At 34.0% G+C, this 27,028-nt stretch overlaps 1 protein-coding gene across 1 annotated transcript in view; it reads left to right on the top strand.

The window, feature by feature from the left end:
- Positions 1-27,028, top strand: part of NCAM2 (neural cell adhesion molecule 2) — a gene marked incomplete at both ends in the record, with an annotated part of 450,721 nt that overhangs the window by 379,486 nt on the left and 44,207 nt on the right. Inside the window, 2 exon segments of the mRNA XM_080918990.1 lie at positions 20,773-20,892; positions 23,155-23,276. Of these exon segments, the coding sequence (XP_080775116.1) occupies positions 20,773-20,892; positions 23,155-23,276 (242 nt within the window).

Genomic DNA, 27,028 nt, shown 5'->3' with positions numbered 1-27,028 from the left:
TTTAGTTAAGGTGCCCATGAAGGAGACACATGGAGTGTGCATTTTTGGGACTGCCTTAAATAATTCACTATTCATTTCCATTCTATCCATTTCTCACAATTTTCATGATCTAAGTATTAATGCTCACTAAAATTCCATGCTGTACTTATATCAAATATTCATTATCCATTTATTCACTGATCGGCATGTAAGCTGCTTCCATACCACATTTATTATGAATAAAGTTGAACACTGACATGTAGATGTCTCTTTTGTAGGGTATAGTCTTTGTGTATATGAGAAGTAAAAATATAACTTGCTGTGTTATTTGGCAGTTATAATTTTAGGTTTGGAAGAGCCTCTATATACTGAGTTCTAAGGTGGCTTAACCAGCTTGCATTGTTCAATCACAACAAATAAAGGTCCATTTAACATAAAAATATAAAAAGTAAATTAAAGTAAAATATATTATGATTCAAAAAACATCTCTTCCTTGATTGGTGTGGTAGAACATACCATTAATCCTAGTAATTTGAAACCAGAGACAATAAAAACTATTTGAGTCTGAGGACAGGCCTGGTTCTGTAGCCATCTTTTCCAGACTGCAAGGGCTACACATTGAGACTATGTCAACAATCAAACAAGCAATCCAAAACAAACATGGTTTCTTTCTCTATTCTTCAAGGAATATCACTTCCTTCCCAGAGTCACCTCCTGAATTTCATATTGTAAGTGGGATAACTGACAGTTTATGTTTCCTTTTTTCTGACCAAAATCTGATTGACTGGTACACAGTGTCATCTCAGGGCATTCCAACAGATTAAAATAATAATAATAATAAAATAATCACCACCAACAAAAACAAACCTCTCATTTTCAGTGTGGATCATCCCTTCTTTATATGTTTTTTCAACCCCCAGCATGAAGACTGAATATGAGTATTTAGATGCTGTTTTCTGAATATGCTGAATTGATACAGACTTCATTGTTTGAATGGTTGCTTTAGTCTTGTCCATATTTGAGTTCATATTGACAGTTATTTTATGTTGTGTTGCCAGGGATGAATAAGATATCTGTATTTGAGTCTTCTTTTCACTATAATTTGCCATTCTCTAGTGGGTCCCACATCATGTTAGCTCTTGTGAATTGCTCATACATTTTGTGTTCTCTGGCTCTTGTGCTCATAGTGGATGTAGATATAAAGTGTGCATTTTAAGATAAGTTCTTACCTTATTTATTTTCAACTATCCTTAACAAAGCAGTTTTATTGGAGAGTGTCTTTCAAGCCCTTCCTTTCCCTTGTAGAAACATAATGCATTTGGTTGATGAATCTGAACTTTCTTCCCAGACTCAGCTTCTGTATCATTTATTCTGCCATTCAAAGATTTATTTTTTAACAGTTCCTCTTCCCAATCACTACGTATATAGGAATATAGAAGCCATGTGGGTATTTTCACAATAATCTTAGACATGCTACCTCCAGTATAAAAATTAAGCTATATTTCTTCCTATTATACCAGTGTCAAGATACATAAAACAAACAAACAAAACCAAAATTTCCAAAAGTTCCATGATAGCTGTCATTCATGTAATACTAAGATGTTCATGCTTCGGTGAGTAGACCTTGCTTCTAAAATCAATATTCTGCCTTCCTTTTCCTTTTTTTCTAAAGGGTGAGAAGTTCTGATTAAAGTACTCACAAGTTTTTTTCTTAACTGTGGGCATAGAATCTTGTCTTTCTTATACAGAAGCAGGAGGTACAAAATAGTTGATGTCCTTTGAAATGTTAGTATATAAGCACAGTGTAAGATTTATTTTAACTAGAGAGTTAACTTCAGGAAATGATAATCTACTATAAATGAATTTTAATAAGTAGTTTGATCTTTCTAGAGAAATTTGTAAATTATCCAGAAAACTGAGAAAGTTTGTTTAAAAAATGTTATGATACAAATAAATAACACAGAAAAATGCTGTATTTTATTCTTATACACAGTTTCTGTGTCATGATTAAAGTTCTGCTTTAGTAGAGTGCTCCAATGAAAATGTAAGAAGTTTTCTTACCTCATTTCTTTGAAAAGTGATTGTGCATTTGAATGGCACGTATGGAATTAGTTGATTGATATAGTACTTAAAATGACAGAATAAATTGTTAAAAATTTCAATTACCCATAAGTGGTTGGTAAGTCTTTTTTCCCCTCTGTGAACTACAAGAACCGAACCTTTATCAACCAGATTGTCTGATCTGTCCTTGTCTAGAGTTTTTCATTTGAATATAATGTGCCTCTGAAAAGTAGTAAAGCAAATGAGGAGCTCTCCCAGATTTAAATGATACTTTTGAACCATATGGTCCTCTTTAAATCAGCATGTTTCTAAACAACATGCATGAATAAAAAGAGGGTCCCCTATGAAGAGCAGTGGAGTATGGCAAGCATAGAAGGACGTAAAAGAAGCTGAAGAATTAAAAACAAAACAAAACAAAACATTGCACGCAGGTATGAAATTACAAAGACCAGATTTAATCAATGACAATTGAGTGAAATTAACTGGTTTTAGTCCACTTTAAACTGTATAGGAATTAATAAATACTGCCAGAATGGATTATATTGTTTACTCTAATGAGAACCCAGAAACTCAATTAAATAAAATGTTTAAAAAATCTATTTAATTTTCTATTAACTGAGTTAAATGCATTTTATATTCACTGTTCATTTCAAAATCAATTAAACTTTTAAAGGTAGGCCCTAAAACCTTTAAAATTTTAGAAAAATAATTATTATAGATTCAATTTTTATGTTGCTTCTACACATTTTTGAAGTTAAATCTCATCTTCATGGTGATATGTAAAAGTGATTCAATTTGGGCAATAAGGGTATGACATTAATGGATAGTAATCAGGCCTTATATAAAATACTCACCAATGTGATTCTTTTCTCCTATACATTGAGAGGAAACTGACATTTGTTGTCTTGAGATGATACTCTCTCAAGAAAAGGAGCAAAATAATTTTGTTATTTATAACTAAGTATATGAATATTGTTACTATGTCACAATACTCCATGTCTTTGACAAAGAACCAGTCCAGAAATATGAGTCCAGGTCTTGCAACAAATTTTAACTGTAATTTTATTTACCAGATGTAACTGTCTCAGTGGCTTACATGTTGAATATCTCAGATTTTCTTGTGCTTCCTGGAATCTGCTGGCTGGTTCAATTCCATTGTTCTGGGTTAAAATTTCTCTCCAAGCTGCCTGAATTGAACTGACTTCTGTCAGCTTCTCACTGAATTGTTGTGCGTAGAAAAACTGTATTGGATTTTCTTGAACTTAACTACACTGACTGCATGAACTAAAGGGAACTGCATGCACTCAACAGACCATGTTTTTGGTTTTTTTTTTTTTTTTTTTTTTGCTTCAGTTTTTTTTTTTTTTCTTTTACTGTTCTCTTAAGTCCCTTTTCTTTCTTCTGCTGCTCTCTTGAGATTCAAGCTTATCCTATTACTGAGTTCTTCTGCCAAATCTTTCTCTGATTCATCATTTAATCTCAATTAAAAGTCACTTTCAAATATAATTTTTAACAAGATAACCTTACTTTCATTGTTTAGGATTAGTGTGTACTTAGTGTGTGTGTGTATTCTAGCCAGAGGAATTAAAGCTGTTTCATTCTAATCTGAACACACAGGCCTATAAGTTCCTTGGATGTGTTCCCCTGCCAGAGCAGCCAAATAGCTGAATTAAAATTTTACTACAAGCCTGAAATCTCTATTACCTCCTTGTTATAGCCATTAAAAACCTCACATTAATGCCTTTGAGAGCTGAAAAATGAGAAATTCTAAAAAAGCAGAAACCTTAAAGAATACTGAACATAATTTTGTTATTATGTATATAATAGAAGATTCTCTGGTGAAATCTTAAGCAAAAATGTACACAGTGCAAACAATGCTAAAAGGATATAATTTTACAAAGATATGAATGATCAATGGTACTATATTTTGCTGTGAAAGACCTTCGAGAGACAGTCTAAATCTGTAGACTGATTTATGCTGCCTTTTAAAAAAGGGAAATGCACAAGATATGATTTTGAATGTAAACTTTTCCTCAAAAGATAATGAGTTGAATAGTCATTACCTTGTTTATTCCATATATTTAATTTTGCAGGCGGTATTTGTGCAAATTCGTGTGGTATATATACACATGAGTTTGAAAATACCGCTTCATGAAGAGGACAAATAAGGACATAAGAAGTAATCTCTATTATGTTCCTTCTTACTTTTTTGAGACAGGTCTCAATGAATTTGAAGCTTACTATTTTAACCTTGAAAATGAATAAATGCATTTGCAAGGAAAAAAAAAAAAACATGTACTTTGAATATCCATAAGTAAAATGTCATAGGATGAATACCTTTTGTCCTACCTAATTCTTGAAAATCAATCTGAAATTTGATTATAGTTGACAGCAAGATCTTTATAATTTAAAATGCTGCAATAACAGACAAAGATTTGTGAGTGGAATTTAGAAGCTCATTATATAAAACCCAGAGAGAAGAGTTGACTCCTCTGTAAAGATGGGGTTGGAAGATGCCTATAAACAAGAAATCAGGCTCTCGTCAGAAAGTAGACATTATGCTTGTCATATTTCCACCTTCCATATTTTTTAGAAAAGCTTCTGTAATTTTATTTAATTTGTAAGTGTGGCTATATGTATATCTGCATATTCATGCAAGAAGAGGCCAGACACAGACATCCTTAGTTTGACCAATTCCTATCTTGTGAGACAAGTTTGCTCATTGAACTGGGAAATTGCAGACCATCAGTCTTCAAGTATTCCCCCATCTCTGCCTTCCTTGTCCTCAGGTTGCAGATAAAACTTACTACACATCTTTTTTAGCAACATATTAGACATCTGAGTTCAGTCCATGAATCTTATGTAGCATGTCCTTGACTGACAATGAAATTCTACCCATCCCTAATATTTGGTGGTTAGTATAAATGTTCTGACAGTCTAAGAAAATATTTTAGGATCCCCCCCCCCCCACTGTCATGTGAATTGACCATTTCTTTTTTTTTTTTTTCATTTTCTTTAACTATGACACAGAAACCATGAGTGCAAATGCAAAATAGACAGGTCAGATTGAAGCACATTAGAGAGCTACCTTAGCAGAAGTCTAAAAACTAAAGCAAGCAACTTAAAGGGAGAAAATATGCTAATTCTATACACACAATAATAGATCTGACAACTAATAGTGGTGGTCAGTCATACATGTGGGAAAATGAAACCTCGGTTGTGGAAATATCCATCTTAGATTAGCCTGTAGGCCTATATGTGGGACATTTTCTTCATGCTATTTAATAAAACAGAGTGTGTTAGGCCATGATAGAAAGTATTATCGTGAGACAGGTTAGTCTAGAGTGACCAAAAAAAAAAAAAAAAAAGGCAGCTCAATGTGAGCCTCAGAGCAAGCCAGTAACCATTATTGTGATTCCTTTATAATCTATATAATTCTGACCTTCTCGTTCCAGCCTAAAAATTCTGAATTGGCTTCTGTCCATAAGAGTTTGTATCCTGTAAACCAACCAAACAAACAACCAACCAACCAACCAGCAGAAAACAAAGCAAAACAATCAAACAAACAAACAAAAACAGACCACCACACAAACAATGCATATACATGCACACAAAGCAAACAAACAAACAAACTTCTTTCTCCAGGCAACTAGCATTTAGTAGCAATGATTTAAGCATGCAATAGGAAGCAAAGCACATAGTTTGATACAAGAAGAATTGAGATATTGTGACAGAAGTGACCATAATATTTGTGTGAAGATTAGGGTGGTATAAGGAACATTCTGCTGAAAGTCGTTGAGGGCTCAGGGTGGAATGGACAGATCCATGTGAGCAGGATATCTGGCTTGTCACTTTTAAGAAGGAATAAAGAATCTATCATGTCCATTTTTATGGCAAAAGTCTGTGACCTGGATAATCTGCTCTGATTCACAAAATGATGGCACTACTGGATGAAACCTTAGGTGTTGACTGGGAAAGGCTGTTGAGTCAACTGTGATTGATAAGAAACCAGCATCATTGGGATAAATTTCTGGATGATATTTTCCTAGGGTTCAAACATGGAATTTCTAGTCCATGGGATCTGACATCAGCTGTGTAACAGAATTTAGAAACATGCAAAAATTGCTAACCTAGTACAGGCATTAAAAATGCAAGCTTGACGAAATCATGTATAGCAGATGTGATCATATCTTGTGGCTGTGTTGAAGTCAATGAATAGAGTCGTAGAAAGTTCACTGATGGAAGTATAGCCTTGTTTATCATGGAGAAACCAGGCCCATGAAGGAAGCAGAGACCACAGTATAATCATTGAGGGCATTACTAAATGTGGAGTTAATCTGACCTGAGCTTCTGCAACATATTGTGTATGTTTCAGATGGTACAGCCCAGGAATTGAGATTGCACCACCATCTGAAGTCTTTTCAATCACGAGTGAGATCTAGATAAGAATATTTAGTATTTTACACTTTTGGACTTGAGTTGCTTTCAGTTGATTATAATGGGGCCTAGATTCTTTCCTTTTGGAATATGGAAGTACATAAGATCTTATAAGCCATAAGATACTTCGGATTTTAGATGAAACCTTTGACATAAAAGTGTTGAAAATTTTAAATACTGGGGATATTTTAGTTGGGTTGTATTTTATACCAAATATCTATGATTGCTCTTCTTCCTACTGTGGACTGTCTGTAGGATTCCCTCTGCTCACTCTACCTAGATCCTTAGTGTACTCCCAATTTTACTGTAGACTGCACATCCCTCTGACTGTTTCCAACTGCCCTTCTCAGCCTTCCATTCTAGCCCAATTCCAGCCCAGGTGTCCATTAACTGAACAACCGATAATGTACAATCCAAAATTATAATTAGTTAAAAAATGAAACACAAAATCCATAGTAATCATAGATATTTGAACTGAAGCACTGAACCTGTAAGCCAGCCCTGATTAAATGTTGTCCTTATAAGAGTTACCTTGATTATGGTGCCTGTTCACAGCAGGAAAATCCTAAGACAATACATTTTTTCTATGTGGATATTAATATTTTAGGCCTTGAATCTGTGCTTGATTCTAAAAACCAAAGAGATTGGGTGACTAGTGACAGGCAAGGAGGTAAACAAGCTGTACAGAAAGGGATAACGTATACTTATGTAGAGACAATGGAAAAGAAGAATGGGAATATTAAATTGGTTGGGAGAAGGGAGAGAAGAGTAAAGGAGAGAATGTATGGGGTACACTACTGACTGACAGGTATTTGGAAAACTATACAAAAACCAACCATAATAGAAGCTTCTTAAAATATAAACATATGAAAATAGTCAAATGGAATAACAAAATTATTGAGAAGATATTTGATCTAAATATTTAATACTATCAAGTAAAATATCTAGTGCCAGAAATGTGTTACTTGCCTCTCAATTATATACAAAAGGCACCATATAGAAACCCTCAAACAAGTGACACAAGATGCTAGTAAGGATGTGGAGAGAGAGGAACACTTCTCCATTGTTGGTGGGATTGCAAACTTGTACAACCACTCTGGAAATCAGTCTGAAGATTTCTAAGAAAACTTTACATACCCAAGGGCCTAGCTATATCATTCCTAGGTATATACCCAAAAGATGATAAAATATATAACAAGGACATATGCTCTACTATGTTCATAGTAGATTTATTTATAATAGTCAGAAGCTAGAAACAACCCAGATGTACTTCAATTGAGGAATGGATACAGAAAATGTGGTACATTTACACAATGGAGTATTACTTGGCTATTAAAAACAATGACTTCATGAAATTCTTAGGCAAATGGTTGGAACTATAAAATATCATCATGGGGGAGGTAATCTATTCACAAAAGTACACACATGGTATGTACTCACTAATAAGTGGATATTTGCCTCAAAACTCAGAAGACCCAAGATCCAATCTACAAATCATATGAAGATCTAGAAGAAGGAAGCATCCAAAGTGTGGATGCTTCAGTCCTTCCTAAAAGGGGAGCAAAATATTGGAGAAAATATGAAGACAAAATTTGGAGCAGAGACTGAAACAAAGACCATCCAGAGACTGCCCGACCTACAAACCCATCCCATGTACAGTCACCAAACTAGGACACTATTGCAGATGCCAAGAAGTACATGCTAACAGGAGCCTGATATGGCTGTCTCCTGAGAGGCTCTGCCAGAACCTGAAAAATACAGAGGCAGATGCTCTCCGTCAACCTTTGGACTGAAAACAGGGTTCCCAGTACAAGAATTATAAAAAGGACTGAAGAAGCTTAAGGAAAGAACAACAATAGATGCTCCAGAGTAGGGGAGTAAACTACCATCCAAAGAGTACACATGGAGGAACCCATAGCTCAAAATGCATATGTAGCAAAAAAAAAAATGGCCTTATTGAGCATCAGTTGGAGGAAAACCCCTTGGCCCTGTGAAGGCTCAATGCTCCAGTATAGGTGAATGCCAGTGCAGGGAGGTGTGAGGGAGTGGGTGAGTGTGTGGGGAACACTCTCATAGAAGCATGGGGAGGGAGAATGACATGGGGAAAGGGGTTAACATTTGAAATATAAGTAAAGAAAATATCTAATTAAAAAGAGGGAAAACAGGAAAGGAACCTGCAGACATTTCAGGATATTTTCAAAGCTAGTGTTTATTTTCCACAATGTAAGAGCATAGGGATATGGTTCTCTTGCTGAAGATAATAATTTTACAATTAAAGATGGAGACTTTGACCTTGTTGCCAACTAGAAGCTTCACTTCAACTAACTACTTTTCATGGTATCAAAAAGGTATTCTGCATTCTACTAGAGGAGAAAGGAAATCATCAAATCATCCAGTAATATACTTTTGCAACCTTTAACAGAGATCTGCTACATATGTAGTAATAACCACCCATTTTTGGATTGGATTTAATACCCACCAAATCTCATAGAACTCATATTTATCATGGCTAAAGTAGAAAATAAATTAACCCTAGACAGACCATGTTTCTAGTGGAAAATCTACTGCTGTTGTTATGTTTCAGCTAAAGGAATAACATGACTTCTAATGGCACACCACTATGTCTACTGATCAGTACCTGGTTCAACCCACTTACGAGAAATGAACTCAGAGATACTCACCTGGAGTATGTGAAGAGAGTGGTGCACTTTGGAGCACCCAGTTTTAAATAAAATATTTTCAGGAAATACCTCTCCTCAAAAATTGGGCAAGTAAAGAGAAGAGGATGCAGACTGTAAAAGCTGGAACTGACAAATGACTCTGAGGGAACTTAATTCTTCAAGACACAAAAGGACCAACAAACATATGAACCCAAAGTTACCGAGACAGTGAACATACTATTTTTCTTAGTTCAAGCCGCCAGGGTGTAAAACAGAGTTCCACACTGACAAATTCCCACCTCGAATCAAGATAACCTTTGAATAGATACAGAGATTAGCCAATAAAATTAATTAACAAAAGAAATTAGGTACATCTAATACCGCTGAGAAAGAGAAAACTTGATTTTTCTAATAGAGTGTCACTGGATACATCAACCACACCTTAGGGCAGACCAAATACTCAGAAGTTGTTCCATACAAAATGAACTCAGCGATATTTTAATTTCGAGTTAAGGAGGATATATGGTTAGTAAAATCAAATAAAATATATTATAATGAAATACATTTTTCAATACAACAAACATAACAAAAATACAGAACATATTGAGTATTTACTGTGTATTATAGGAGTTGATCTTAAGTATAAATATGTTCTTATCTTAATTAATTACACTGTGACCAATAAAACTTGTAAAAGAAAGCATTTAATTTTGAGTTCATATTTTTAGAGACTTAGTCCCCATGACTCTTGTGGAAGGAAGACTGGCTTCAGGCAGACAAACAAGTTGCTAGAGCCGAAACTGAGAGTTTATGTCTTTGTCTCAGACCTCAGTGGGAATGCTGCTAATTTTTGAAGCTTCAGACACCTTAATGACATACACTCTCCAACAATAACATGCTTCATAATTATTCCCAAATGGTACAAACAGCTAGGGAGCAAGTATTCAAATGTATAAGTCTTTGGATTCATATTATTCAAATCACCCAGCCCAGCTGACATAGGCTTGTACACAGGGCATAATTTATTGAGTCCTACTTATGAAGTCTTCCTAGTGTTTCCCAGTCTCAAAATAATTCCAAAAACTAAAAATTCAATTATCTTCTGAGACCCAAGGCAGTTCCTCCATTGTTACAACCTACGACGACACAGGAGATCATTACTGTTGAACACGAAAGAGGCATCGTGAGGAAATACTTCTCTGAAGCAAGGTCTAAACCCAACAGGAAACCTCATAACTCCTTTAGGTCTATGTTGAATAGTTTTTTTTAATCCTTCTGGATCCTGCATGACTCTACGAGAAACCCATGAGCAGTGCTACCCAGTTCACCTGTATACTTAGGAAAGAGCCTGTTCCCTCATTGAAATATCCTTCTTTTTTATTTTTTCCTAATTATAGCCATTCTGATTGTTGTAAAATGCATTTTAGGTTTAGTTGTATTGGTTTTCTTCTTGCAAGTGATAGCTAAGAGTAAGCTATTTACCACCTGTTTAGTTTAATGTATTTTCCTTTTGTAAGAATGGTATTTTTATATTTTAGTCAGTATGATCTGAAGTCAGGACACTATTCTGTATTGTAAAACTCTCCTGATTTAAATTCAATTATTTTTATATGCAATTATGATGAAAAATGCCTAATAGATTAATTTTTGCTACCTTGAGAAACATACTTAATGAATTATTTTTACAAGTAATAAGCCAGTAAATGTTATGTATATATCAATCAGCAGCTGCTTGGACTTCTGAGAAGAAAGCCATGCTAGGTTTCTGTTTGTAAACACGATAGCATCAATAATAGTATCAGCCCTTTGTGTCTCCCTATGAGATGTATCTTCAGTTGGGCTAGTCCCTGGACTGACTGAAATAAATGCATATATTTACACACAACCATTGAACTGAAGTAGGGTACCTACTGCAATGGTTGAATTAGGGGAAGAATGGGAGACACAGAAGAGAAGGGGCAACACCATAGAAGACCCAGTAGCCACAACTCTTCTGCACCTGTAAGATCTTTCAGGCACTGAGCCACCATCCAGGCAGTATACGTGGCCTGGTCCGAGTCACTGGACACACATATAGAAGAGGACTGCCTGGTCTGACTTGAGTGAGAGAAAATGCACTCAGTCCTCGAGAAACTGGAGGCCCCAGGAAGGCTGAGGGCTCAGTGATGAGAGAGCATCATTTTGGAGATGGGGGAAGGAGAATGGGATAAGAAATGTAAAGGCAGAGACTGGTAGGAGAAAAAAATGGCTGAATTGTAAATAAATACAATAATAATAATAAAACAATAACAATAATAATAATAATAATGATAATAATAATAATAATAAATGTAATGTGTATCAACGTGCATGTCATGTATGTATAATGACACATATCCTACAAAATACTTTCTAAAAAGGTGAAATATTTTTTTTATTTAAATACTTATTTTCCAGTTAAGGGATTGTTTTTATTCATTCAATAACTAGGGATTAAAAAAAAAAACCCTAAGAGAGAATGGGAAAAAAATTTTTTTTCAGCAAGTTAGCAAGGAACTGATAGGAGATATATAGTATAATTTTTTTGTGGATAAAAATAATGAAAATTCAAGCAGAACATTCTTTCAATAAATTATGTTTTCCAGATACATTTCTAGCATGAAACATTACTGAAATTTTAACAATACAATAAGTATTGATGCCACAAAAAATGGGAAACAGAAACCTCTCCACTCTTGATACATAATTATCTAAAGGTGGATAGTTTTAATGTATTTGCTTTTCTAAAATTTCCTAATTCTAAAGTATCATTTCTTCCTCAATACTCAGCTGTCACTCTTTAAAGTCTTTTTCTTTTTGTACTTTAACATCTCTGTCCATCTTTTCAGTCTGGTCCATCCCACCACTCAAGAAGATACAGTCTACCTTCGGTTTCAAAGCTTCTCAGGCCTCTATTTAATTCTTCTGCAGTCTCTTTTTCCACTTGGAAACTTAAAAAAACAACAAACAAACAACTAAATTCTATATATTAAAAAAGTTCAAATTTTAAAAGTAAGTACAAGTATTGACCCGAAATATACATGTACCTTTATACATATTTTTCTCATATATGTTGAATTAGCCATGAGAGTATTCTACAATCAAAATATTGTAATTTTAGTCTTAGTGATAAAAAGTGAGTGAAAGAAATATATTTTCATTACAAATAAAGTCAGTTGCAAATTCTTGCAAAAGTAAAGTCATATTTTAAGGGAATTAAATAGATATAAAGGGTTGATCTAACTTCTTTTGTTCACCTGGTAAAAACTGCACATTAACTAGAAAATCTCATAGTCCCATGAATTTTTAGATGTCTTTGAGAAGACTAACAGCCAGTCTAATACCCAGTGAGCAATTACACCTGAGTGTTGTATTTTAGTTCTAAGTGTTTTCATAACGGTTTCATGGTTCTGGCAACCTCATCTTTCCTATTAAATACCATTTGCAGTAGTAATTTTAGCCAGAAAGATGTCTCATCTCCTTACATGGAATGACAGGCAAACCTTAAAAGTAATCCAGGATTTAAGAAATGGAAGAGAACACAGCTAATTGGATCATTGTGTAGATGTCTGCTTATTTTAATTAGATTCCTCAATCACTTTGTTTTTTTTTTCCCCCAAAGGTTTTAAATATTCAGTAGCCTCTGTGTCTGTTGACAGTTAAAGGAATGAGAATTATTTGTACCTAAACAGAGATTTATTTAACTTCTATGAATAAAAGTTGATGCCTTCTGAAAGGAAAAATATAATTTTTGTTTTTCAATTTTAGTATTTTTCTTAGTTGTGAAACCAGGATCTAAAAGAAAGGAAAGAAAGAAAGAATGAATGAATGAAAGAAAGAAAGAAAGAAAGAAAAAAAGAAAGAAAGGAAGAAAGGAAAGAAAGAAAGAAAGAAAGAAAGAAAGAAAGAAAGAAAGAAAGAAAAAAGAAATGGGCTTGTTTATTTCTTTCATGTGCCCCCATAAATGTGCATATTTTATGCACATTCTGTACTTTTAACGAGGTATTTTGCAGTTATAGCCAATGATTATTTAAGAAACTCAATCATATTTCTGTCAAAGCACAACTTTAAATTAAAGAAGGAACCCTGCTGCTTTATAAAACTCACACCTAACAGAGACATGTAGGATTTCTAAGTCATGCTGAATTAATGTTTCCTTAACATGCATTAATTTATATTATCTGTCCTTAGAGAACATGTAGTAGTTTTTAATCTAGTTACACTTCAATGTAATTCTTGCTTTTTAATTTCTAATAAATTATAGAGAAAGAAGGCATCCCACTCATCAGTTTATAACTCTATTGTCCAATTGTATGGGCACATGGAAGGAAAGGAAACTTTTGACTAACATCATAATTTGTGGTGCATTTCTCTTACTGAGTGGGCAGCCTTGCAGTTTTCAAGTGAGGGTTTACTTTCACACTATACCTTAGGTGTTCAGAAAGTCTGTATTCAGGAATATGCCACAAAATTATGGATGATTTTAGGGATAGATCCTTTCTTTTAATTAAGGCAGGTCAAATTACATACCCAGCCTTTACCCCCTGCAATCTGCTCCCTTTCTTCACTTTAATTGGAAACCTGTATGCGACTCTGTTTATATGACAAAATAAGCTCTAGTTTAGTGAAAGTTGATAAGCCTTCTAATAAAGGTTATTACAGCAAGCTTTCATAAGCACAAAACAAACTGACTTGTATGTGAACTAGGAAAACTTACATCAGTGGGTTGGCTTTTATACTTGGTTGCTATAATTTTGAAGGATGTCTGTAAGTCTACCTACCATTCATTGCTTTACGCTTGAGTCTTTTAGCTCAGACCTGCAACAGATTTGAACAAATATTTTCACACTCTTTGTGTCTTTGCCATGCAAACTGCATTGATGTGAAACTCAGTACACTGAGCAAACATGACAAGAGGAAGAGCAAAGTAGTGTGATGAAAGATAAAATACCTACTAGTATGACTTGTAACTAAAAAGGATGGTCCCATAGCTTGTTAGTCAGGCATCTACATTTTCCCAGCTCTGTGAAGTGTCTGAGAAAGGAAACATCTAGAAGAGAGAGAAGGAGGTTGCTTGAAACACATAAGCATGTCAAGTAAAATGTAAATGTTTTACAGTTTAAGTACCAAACTAAAGGAATCCTAGGGTTGGCTATGTATGTTCTAATAAATAAATAACTTAGCTATTACCAATTGCAAAAAGATTTAAAATATATCTTTAAATTTTCCATTAAATAGATACAGAAGGAACATTGTCAAACTCATTCTAAGAGGCAACAGTTACATCTAATTTTTATAAAGGAAGAACAATGAAAGAGCTTTTCAATCCAATCTCATAACTGAATTTAAGAATACATCACTATAATCAAATAGGTTTCATCTCAAGAATGCAAAGGTGGGTCAGTTCATGAAAAGTCATCAATTTCATCTAACATAAAAACAAAGTTAAAGAAAAGGACTCACACGTGATCATCTCATCAGATGCTGAAACGTCCTTTGAAAAAGTCATAGAAAGATCAGGAATATAAGGTACATTCTTAAATATAAAAAGTCAATATATAGAAACTCAATAGCCAACATCAAATTAAATGGAGAGAAAATCAAAACAATCCCATTCCAATCAGTACAAAGCAAGGCTGCTCACTTTCTTCATATCTATTCAATATAGTACTTTGTAATTATCAGGGAAATGCAAATCAAAACTACTCTAACATTTTATCTTATACCTGTCAGAATAGAAAGATAAAAAATTCAAGAGACAACACATAGTAACAAAGATGTAGGGCACAGGAAAAAAATCCTCCATTGCTGGTGGGAGTGCAAATTTGTACAAGCACTTTGGATATCAATTTGGTGGATTTTTAGAAAATTAGCAACAATTCTACCCAAGCTATGTCACTGCTGGGCACATACTCAAAAAATGCTCTACCATATCAGGAGGACAATTGCTTAACTGTGTTCATAGCAGCCTTATTCATCATAGCCAGAAACAGGAAATCACATAAATGCCTCTCAGCTGAAGAATGAATACAGTAAACATGGTATATTTATACAATGGAATACTATTCAGCTATTAAAAACAATGACATCATGAAAAATGGCAACTAATTGATGTAACTGGGATATATATCATCCTGAGTGACATAATCCACGTCCAGGATGACAAAAGTGGCATGTACTCACTCATAAGTGGATATCAGCCGTAAAGTACAGGATAGCCATTCTACAATCCCATATAATCTAAGTAACAAGGAGGACCCAGGAGATAATTTTTGAATCTCATACAGAAGGGAAAATAAAATAGATCTACTAGGTATAGGAAAGTAGGGGACCAACCATGATTGGGGGTTAGAATGGAAATTTCTGCAGGACTCAGATATGGGGACAAGAAGAGAAAGAGGGACCTGGAAGAGAGAGCACTGAAATTTGTGGTGGGGAGCATATCTTGGCTAAACTGGAGATTTTGGAAAAGGATGCTCCTGGGAGTCTATGAGAATGACTCTAAGACTTTTACTAGCCAGGTACATGGTGACTAAAGTGAGCAGCTCCTATAACCAGATAGGATTTCCAGTGAAGGAATGTGGATACCTATCCATCTACCAAACCTTCAAACCCAAATTTGTCTTGATGACCAAATGTGCAGGAACAAAGATGGGGCAGAGATTGAGGAAATGGCCATCCAAAGACTGCCCAAGTTGAGACACATCCAATAAGAGGAAGCCAACTCCTAACGTTATTAATCATACTCTGTTATGCTTGGAAACAGGAACCTAACATAACTGCCTTCTGAGAGGCTTAACTTAGCATGTAATGGAAACAGATAAAGATACCTAAAGCCAAGCATTGTCAGAGCTCAGAGATACTTGAGTAATAATGGAAGGAAAGTTTGAGGAAACTGGAGTAATTAACTTGACCATAAGACATCTTACAGAGTCAACAAACCTGGACCCAGGCATACTCACAGAGACTAAACTACCAATCAAAGATCAGTCATGAGCCTCATCTAGATATTCTACATACTTGCAGCAGATGTATAGCTTGGTCTTCAGGTGTGTTCCCTCTGTATTGGAGCAGGAGCTGTCTCTGACTTGTTGCCAGCCATTGAATCATTTTCCCTTATTGAATTACAATGTCAGGCCTTGGAAAGATTATGCTTATTCCTACTGTGACTTGATAAGTCAGAGCAGGTTGCATGGGGGGCTTTCCCTTCTCTAAGGAGGAGAGGCATTGGGGAGATTGTGAGTGTGGGTCTCAGAGGAAGGGAGGAAGGAGGGCTGCAATGTAAACTGAATGAGTAGATAAATAAATTAATTAATAATTATCTATACATTTCTGATTTATGGAGATTGTGGTCTTGACCTAGTCTGCTGCAAATCTTTGTGGTACTTTTAGGTACATCTTATAGATATAACGGGGTTTAAATAGGTAGTCAAAGTTATTGGCTCTGTTTGAAACATCTTTATAATCTCTCATATGTTATTGCTTGCATGCACCAATGTAAATCATCCATATAAATGTTCGTTAGTATTTGTAACTAAATACTACATGGTTTCCATTTTTCCAATAATGTATAATATTTAGCTATGAATAATAGAATCAATGATGAATCACTTTATATATTCTTTTATTTTGATATACCTATCCAAACAAATCACTGATGCTAAAGCAACTCTTTTACCGATCAGTGTCTTTTCATCTACATTTCGTTTCAAGTGATTTTCTACTATTTTGACTACAGTATGCATATTAAAAGTATGCATTTTAAGAACTGGGAGAGGAGGCTGTCTCTAACCATTAGTGGATCATAAAGGGCAGATGGAAGCACCAATAACTACATGCAGACAGCAGTCTCCCATGCAATCAGATATCTGATGGCCTTAAAGATTCTTCCATATTCAAGAACAGGACCCTAAGGTTCTTCATGTAGCATGTTCCATCAAGAGACGAAGAATAGGGTTGAAGGCCAGTGCTGCAAGTCTCATGTTGACTGGCTAAAGAACTAATTTCTTAGTGTTCCAAAGAATCAGTATGTATTTTTGTATTTTTAAATTTTGTAGATTTTTTTCAAATTATATTAGTAATAAAACTTGTAAAATATGGTGAGTTTTTAATTAATATTTATTTTTGTGATACCACATAACTACATCATTTTTTCTTCTTTCCTTTCTCCAAATTTTTCATATCACTTTCTTTGCTTTTATTACTATATATGTTCCCTTTAAGAAAATTTCTCATTGTTACTTACAGAGATATTCAATACATGAATACAGCTTGCTTGATCTGTCTAATGGTAATTATATGGATATTTTCAAGGCTGACCATTTGTATGGCTAACTAACTCATGTGCTCTTCTGTGGGGAAGACAGAGTCTGCCCTCCACATTCCTTAGCTGCTGGTTATTTCATTGTACAGGATCAAGTCTTGTCTGCACTAGCACATCTGTAGCTGTCTATGTTCAGCTCATGCTTTGGCAAACCAACAATAGAATAATAAGGATTAATATATAATATTCTTATTTTTGGACATGTTTCATCTCCTGTTTGAAAGACTTCATAACTACCCTGACTTATATTTATTAGGGGGTTAAATTATATTTTCAGTGACTCCCTTTATATTTTACTGGGAAAACCTATGACCTTTAGTATGTTCTGACAAATCTTATTTAAGTTCAGATGTTTCTTACTATCTAAGCACCCTCATGAAAAGTGTTTCTCCTTATCAATCAATATTGTCTCAATTGCTCTGATTAAAACCAATATCATATGAATACACATTTTTATTTTTTTAAATTTTTCTTCTAAGACAGACTGAAGCTTCCATATTTTGTTCTTCCTTCTTTTTGAGTTTTGTAAGTCAATGTTCTAATAAACACATGTACTATAAACCATGGATTAAATTCAAAGTATTTTAATCAGAAAATTAAATTGTAAAAGGAAAAAAATTGATATCATGAATTATAATTGGAGGCTGTGACAGGTGATGCATTGTTTATAGAAAATTAGACTTGCTTTTTAGATAATGCATTTGAGAAATATATAGAAACATTTCCACATGGAAATATATCCTTTGTACCAATTTTAGAGTATATGTATGAAAAGCCCCATTAAAAAAGATTTTGAAGATTTCATCAAAACATAATTGGGAATTATATTTTTTTGCTTTTATTTTAACATCATATACTATCTATGTGTTTGTAATATACATATCAGTTAGTACTGGGTTATAATGCACAATAGTTACTTGTGTGAATCAGATTGTAAATCTAGTTGATTCCTGAATTTTGTATTGACATCAATCAGCCAAACATTGAGAAGGGAACAGAGAGGTTTTTTGTTTGTTTGTTTGTTTGTTTGTTTATGGTTTAGGGAATTTTATTAAAGCAAGAATTTTATAATCCAAAATTCAATTTTATTGCTCAGTCATCAGTTCTGCTCTTTAGAACGGAACTGGCTGACGTCCCAAGCTACTCCACAGTAAAGAATTACAAAATTAGAGAAAGGAATGCTTTAAATTGTACTTTGCTGAAAGTTCTTTTCCTAAGGTCTATAAAACATTAATTTGTTTTTATATTTTACCTTCTTTTTTTGTTTTTGTTGGTGTTTTAAATCAATTATTCTGAGACTAGCACTGTTTCTTAGACCTGGCATTTGCTTGGGACATAAGGTGGAACATTTCCTTTCCTTTGTAAAATTTACTTACATTTTGCAGGGTTTTTTTCATAATATTTAAATTTTTTGAGGTATTTTCCCTTGGTGAAGCACGAGTTTCTGTTTATGGTCCCTGATCTGTTTAGACAGTTGGAACCCCAGTGGCACTGTTCACTGCTTTCTGAGCAGCTTCTGTCACTTGGTGGGCATGTAGTACAGCCACAGCCTCATCCACCTTCGAACCAACAGATTCTGGAGACTCGAGCATGTGAAGTAATTCTCAGTTATCAATCTCCAACAGCATGTCAGTGATTTTGCCAGCAAGGGAAGGGTGCATGGCTCAATAAGAGGAAACAGCCGTTCACCCAACATTTGCTTTTGCTCTTGTGGGGGCACAGATGCCTACATGGAAGCAGTTAAAGTTTCTGAAATAGTTGGGGAAGGATTTAGGGATTCCAAAGAGATATGAAATCCCAACAGAGTCAACTAAGTGTGACCCTTGAGTGCTTTCAGAAACTGAACCACCGAAAGATCATAAACAGGCTAAGCCTAGAGACCCCACATATATATGTAGCTGGACATGAATGTGCAGTTTGGTCTTAGGGAGGGCACTGGGAGGAGGAGGGAGGCAAAGGTCAGGATGTAATGTGAATGAATATGTATATAAAATTAAAGCCACACACAAAGTAATCTGATTTTAACTAATCTACATAACATATTTGGCATTTTAGATAAGAGAATGATAACTATGGTATATCTTGAAACTCTTTTCTGTATGGAGAATTACTAGTAATAATTACTACTACTACTAATAATAATAATAGTAATATGAAAATAAAGTATATAAAATTTGAAGCATAGTCAGAAACAATAACTTTGTAAATTTGGTTTTATTGAGTATAATTTAATCATTTTTATGATCGATCATCCATTCTATTGTGATTTTTTCCTTTAACTTCATATGATAGATATTGTATGACGAATCTATGACTTGATTATAATCAAACAGTACCAATCCAACTAGATACTTTTAATTAAATATTATTTCTTTTAGTGTTGGAGATTATAACATAAAAACAAAGAGTTTTCTGGGAGATTTGTTTCCATTCGTAATTATTTGCTATCAGATATAAATACTATCATATAGGCATAATTATGAAATTCTGATAGGTACATTATAAACAACAACAATAACAACAACAAAACCTATTAAAATGCAGTGATTTAGAACCTCACACAAAGTCAAATATGTTTGAAACTGTGGAGCTTGCCACGTGCCACCAGAGGTTTCTAATCGAGATGTATGTAATTCTATATGTTTTGAGTTCTGTTTTTATAGCTGTATGAATGTAAACCCAGGTTTGCACAGCATATATTGGTAAAGCAATTAAAATCAACCATACAAGTGAAAAGATTGAAACAAGGTGAAATTAGAAGAAATTGAATTCATTATGATTGTGAAATAAATGTTGCCACAGTTGCTGCAAATTCAAGTTCATTGAACATCTTTGTAATGAGAGAAAAAAATTCCCTTTAAAGGCCTGTAAACCTAAAAGGAATAACATGCTTTTGTTAAGCTACAAAGAAATAATGAATATGGTTTAAATAAGGTATGTAGACATATGGAAGAAACTATATGTGTACATATTTGTATTTCCAATAAATCAATAAAAATAATAATAATTCTTATTATTATTGGACATTCTGTAAGTGTCCAAAAATAAACTACTTTTAAAAATAATTTTAGTGCTCTTGTTGAAACTACAGTAAAGGTATTAAAATAGACAGCTCACAAACTATGGTCATATGACATGATTTTTTCTTTTCAGGTATTTTTTGCTGAGAGATTAATCTCTTAGATTTATAATAAGCCCACTGTGTTTCCATATTGTAATTATGCAAACATAAGCCTACTTTTTCTTTTCTTTCTTTTTTTCTGTTATTTGTTTGTTTTGCTTTGCTTTTCTCAGCGATGGTTGTTTTGAGCAGCCTGGAACCAAACACGACGTATGAAATCAGGGTTGCAGCCGTGAATGGCAAAGGGCAGGGCGACTACAGTAAGATAGAAATATTCCAGACACTGCCAGTTCGTAAGTACTCCCACCGCTCTACTCCTTTACCAGATCCTGCTCGTGCAAATTTAATGGGATTTTTAAATGCAGAAAAGCATTTCAACAATGTAGGGAAGTGAAATATATCTCTGTGGAAGGTTTCTTAGTGACAACTCGAGGTTGTAAAAATAGCATTTCTTTAAAGATGGAAAAGGTAAAAAAAAGAATGTAGTGGTGTGTACACTGTAAATATTTTTTTAGGAAATCTTTCATATTTATTGTGTGATCAGCTATATTGTGACTGCATATCACACTCTCTTCAGAGAAAAATGTTATGTGACATGTCACTTTTAATGAGATTAGCTTAGCTAATATCTTGTAAATTACGTCAGCACTAACAAATGGATACAAAATTCAAAATTAATATGTTACAAAACAGACTACAACCAGGAAAAATGAATATGTTGCTTTTTTGGTGAAAATAATCATGCTTTGAGTAATTTTTAGTCAATTATGCTTCTAATTATTTTACAATATAAAGGCATTGTTTTTGTATTCAATAAATGACTTTTTAAAGATGTGAGGCAATTTACTGAAAAAGATTGAACATGGCTGTTGCAGAATTTGGAGAGCGTCTTTCTGCTGCAAGCACACATTATTAAGTCACCAAAATGGACAGCAATAAAGTTCTACTCTCTCTTTGAACAATGATTTTTCTGTTACTTCCCAGAATTCATCATAGGACACACCTTTGCACTATTTCCAGCAATGCCCTGTTTCAGTCCCTCATCACTTTTTCACTAGGATGACTCCTAGGTAGATGTATTTCCACTCAAAATAAGGACTTAGATGCACTTCCTCCAAATATGCCCCCCCCTCTATATCTTCAGCCCTTGCTTCTTTGCTCTTTCCTTTCCTCCCTCCCCCTCCCTCTCTCCCACTTCCCTCCATTATTCCCTCCCTTTCCCTCCACCCTCCTCTCTCTCTTCTTGCTTACATTCCCTTGGGACACTTTCATTAAATTCCCACCTTCTGTCTAGACACACATCTACCCAGTGCTTTCTCCATCAAAATATACCAAAGCAACTGGATTATGCTTCTTTTCTGTACAGACCTTTACTTTTGTTTCCCTCCACTCCTGAGGACACAGAAAGGTGTTGCAAAATGGTTCAAAATTGACACTTGATCAATGCAATAATACCTTTATGGGTATTATGGTTGTATTTACTCCTACATTGTAAGACTACAGACAGATATTTCTCCCATTGAAACACTGATGTACATGTTTAAGAAACTAATGTCTGTTCTTGGGGACTGAGGACATAGTTCAGTCATCATTTTTCTTCCTTTGAACTCATAACATTTCTCTTCTCAGAGTATACTGTTGTTGACTTGTAAACCTTTCTCTCAACACTGTGAATCCTTTGAAATTAGGTGCAATTCTTTTATTGATTGGTGGATTTAAGTTTATGCACATGGAAGACATTATTCCATCAATTTTACTGAAACAACATATTTTTTTGTTTTATATGTTTTCTAGTGAATTGTGTATTGTAGTTAAATGACATTCGGCACCTGCAATCATCTGAATTAAATTTATATTAGCATGGACACTAACATTTCACCATAAATATTTGAAGAATTCATTAAGTCCTACTCTCTTTGAGGGACCCTGGTCTTTAGGAATTGTTAAAGAATGGACTGTCCTTTTCTTCAGTTCTGTAGCCACTGATAAGTTGACCTTGCACAGTAAACCACTTACTATCACATTCTAATTAAACACTGAATCATACAATGAGAGAATCATGAAAGACAGAAGAAAATTTTTAACAGGACAGAGAGAGTGGAATGAAGTATAAATGATTTAATTGATATGCTAAAATTTATAAAACAATTAAAATCTTAAATATAAAATTTTAAGTCCAGATTTAACCTATGATTGGACACTTTCAGTGTATATGCAAGAAATACAGTTGTTACAAGAAATTTGGTTTCTGTTTTTTAACTATCCCCAAATGCTATTATTAAAAGAAAATGATTATAGTATAATTATAAAATAAACATATTCTATATGACATTGAAAGCACTACGTGAAGCATAGAAATTATACTAAAACACCGGAGCATTTAAATTTATAATATTAGCAAGCATCACATTATAGCACAAAAAGAGAAAATGTCTAAAGTAAATCATTTAAAATGTCATATATTTGGGCTACATAAGGCATTGGGTTAATTAACAAGCAGTGTCCTGAGGCATGTAAAATGAGTGTTAATATAGAATTATCATGTTACTTCTTAGGTGAGCCAAGTCCCCCTTCTATACATGGACAGCCAAGCAGTGGGAAGAGTTTTAAAATCAGCATCACCAAACAAGATGATGGAGGAGCTCCGATTTTAGAATACATTGTGAAATACAGAAGTGTAAGTATCTCTTGACAATTATACTCTATCTTATTTCCTTTTATATGAGGAGTCACAATGACCTCAAAGATTAGTTACAAATGATTTTATAGTTAATAATAAAAGGTTAAATGTTAATATTTCTAGTAATGAAATTCAATATTATTTGTGACCTTTACTTCTATTGAATTATGACCATAAATATTTAAAATATTTTGATGGCTTTGACCTTAATTATACTTCTAAAATGCAATTTAAAAACAAATAAACAAATAGTAGAGAATATTTTTCTTTATTCTATGACTAGTGTTATTGTCTTTCCAATTGATCTTAGTATTTTAACTCTGTGGTTCCTTGTATCTAATTTATTAACTCTATTAACAATGATTCAGGTTGTTGCAGCATCATATCTGATAATAGTAACTTAAAGACAGGATAATTTCTTTTGAGTCATGGATTTAACTATTGGTATTTCCTCATGGCCTATACTTAATCGTGTTGGACATGAACAGGCAGAAATAGGAATGCTAATGTTCTGCTACCTTTGACCCTTTAGTATATACTGGATTCTAGTGATGAGACAGTGCCACTCACTTTTAACCACACTAAGTCTTCCTTTCTCCCTTAAACCTCTTGGAACCATTTCATGTATATGCCTAGAAGCATGTTTCTAGAAGATTTCTTTGTTAATTAAAAAAAAAACTAATCTCAAAAATAACTAACAAAAAATAAAATTAGAAGGCATCAGGAAGATGGCCGAAAAGTTATCCTCTGGCCTCTACATGTATATAATATTAACTGAAAGAAATGAACATCTAGGGCATTAGACATCTTTGCTTGGTCAACCTAAGTGTTCACATGGTATTTATAATTGCTATTATTCTGCCATCACTTTTTGACTAGCAACCTGGACATAGACCCAGGTTTACTTACCCACTAGAAACAATTAACTAAAAATCGATCATAATAATTAAATTAATTCAGAAGCCAAGGTAGGTATCTGGTTCAGAAAATGGTAAGCCCAGACATGGAATATATACCTCTAATACATTAGAGACAATCCTAGGCAGAGCAACCAAACTGAGACACAATACCAGAGTCAAGATGGCATTATCTGGGCAAGATTCTAGTGCTCCAGGGTGAGCTCACAAGGTTTGCCTATAACATAGGATGCCTTTGGAAGTTAATTGGGATTGTCTAGGACCTCTGGGAAATTTTACTGCACCTATCTGCAGCATGAGTTGTCAGCTTGCTTCTTAGAAATGGCCATACTGCGCTGTCTAAAGACATGTTGATTAAAATATCACATAGTAACAACCATATATATATAATTTTACTTTAAAGAGTTTAAGATGCGCTGGTAATAGAGTTATAGACAGTTGCAAGCCACTATGTGGGATCTAGGAATTGAGGAGGTTTTCTCTGGAACAACAGCCAGTGTTCTCCACAGAATCATTTCTCTATCCACTGTAAATGATTCTTAACACTTTCTAGTTGATAATGAAGGTCAACTGCTCATGAGAGGAATATTAGTACATCACGCCAAAGAAGACATTATTATAATGAATAGGTCTATCAAGAATTATATGAAGAATGATCCCTGACCTTTAATAAAAGTGATCATTTTTGTTAAATCTGAATCAGTGAGTGGAAGATTGCTAGAATTAAGAGCCATTTGCGTGTTGTTGAAGGTGTTTGTGAAGGACAATTCTGCTTGTAATACGACAGTGAACAACATTTCCCATGCACATGCGTCCTATTTTACTAATATATATGATGCCACGTACACTGAGACAGGTGCATTCTCGAAATGGTCCCAAGAATTTCCCACAAAAACCCAAATGTTGTTTGTATTTTTATGAATACATATAGAATTATGTCTTTTTATATTTTAATACATTTTCAATTGTTTACTATAATTTATATTTTGTAAATAAAACTATTTTTTACTTGAATATTTGATATTAAGTCATTAGGAAGATGAGACTGATGCCCAGCACATCCATAATCAATTTTATACACCATTCTTTCCATTAAATTATACAGTTCCTTTACAGGGAGCTCTTTTTAAATTAATACATAGCAGCATGAATTCCTCTGCTTCCTCTCCCTCCAAAAATTTACATGGTCTTTCACTTTCCCTTTCTAATTTATGGGCTCATATTTTTAAATTATTATTCATACACACACACACACACACACACACACACACACACGAACTGCTAGATAAGTCCCTTACATGTTTTTTGCTTATATCTGTTTTTGAGGATGATCACAAATAAGCACTGTCCCTTCAAACTGGCAATAAAAAAACAGTGAGATGTCTTTTGTACCGTCTGCCATAAGGATTTTATTTCAGTGAGCCTCTGAAAGTGTCCTTGGATGCTAAGTAGATCTTATCTGACAATACAGTGGAATTTGATACAGACTTCTTGGAAAGTCTCAGCTTTGCATTAGAAAATTATGCCAAAAAGTAATTTCTCCATCTAAAGAACTTACAGTAGGGCTGCATCATTAATTATACTAAAAAGCTCCTATATGTCTCTTACCGACTCACAACTGTGCCCAGAATGTTTTTTTGCTAGAAAACATTGATCAACATTAATGACTTCTAAGGAAAGACATAAAAAAGTTTTGGAACACTAAAATACTACATCCAGTGCAAAATAGTTGTTACCCCCCATGGACAGCAGTGAACTCTTATATTCTGACCCTTTAAACCTTTCTTTTTAAGTTTTAATAAATCAGACAGACTTTAAGAGAGCTGAATTATTCCTAATAATTGCAGGAGTGTCCTAATTTCTAATATGCTAAGAATACAGCCAGAAAGTAAGTACACTACCACACATGGCATTCTTTTTCATCAAACCACAAATACCAGAAATAATATAATGAACACAAAATATATATTGGCTGTTTTAGAACAGAGTAGATGCTTAGTGTGCAGGGCACACTGTGTTTTATCAGCTGCACATAAACACTAGAGCAGGGAAGGATGTACCTCAGACCCCCTCAGAAAGCAAACGAAGCTTCTTTTTGTTCCATGGAGTTCCCCCTTTAAATTCAGGACTGACTGCTTCTTTTTGAAATATACATTGGAACTCGACAAAAGGAAATATGATTAAAAGGTATTAAAGTAAGAAGATTTCCCCTCTTTGAAATTAGAAGTTTATGTGTTAGGTAATCCAAGATTAGGACAGAATTTCAGGAATACTATCAGAGACAAAATTACTTTCTTTCATATTTGTCTGTTCTCACAACAGGCTTTATTCTATGCCACTTAGATGATTCTCTCTAGAAGGTGGCTTTACATTTATATTCAAGATTCTGACAGTCAGGAAAGGAGATGTAGCCATGCGATGCTCAGCTGTTTTTGTCCGCATTGTGCCAAATGGTATCTTCAAACGAAACTTCACCAAAAAAAAAAAAATGAAATTGCATTTGTTCAGATATGGCTTAGAGGGTAAAAATGCCTATAGTCAAACCTGAAGACCAGAGGTCAATCCTCACGACACACTTGATGTAATACAGGTTGTACATTATTTCCTGCCATTTCCATTAGTAACTTGACATACAAATGCCCATACATATAAATCACATATAAATGCACAGACACAATAGAAATACATTGGATGAAATCAACATTATTTTTCTATTGACTTCTCAATATAAGGTGACTCACACAGTAGTCTGATTTTAGGGAGCCAACAAAAGCCTGAAATGTTAGAAGCATTTCTTTTATTTTTTTGATGTTTATCATATTTATTTTAAAA

This window comes from Micromys minutus (assembly GCF_963924665.1).
Source record: "Micromys minutus genome assembly, chromosome: 7".
NCBI classification, from domain to species: Eukaryota; Metazoa; Chordata; class Mammalia; order Rodentia; family Muridae; genus Micromys; species Micromys minutus.
Note: the sequence above shows the minus strand (reverse complement) of the source record. Positions and strands in the feature narration are given on the sequence as shown.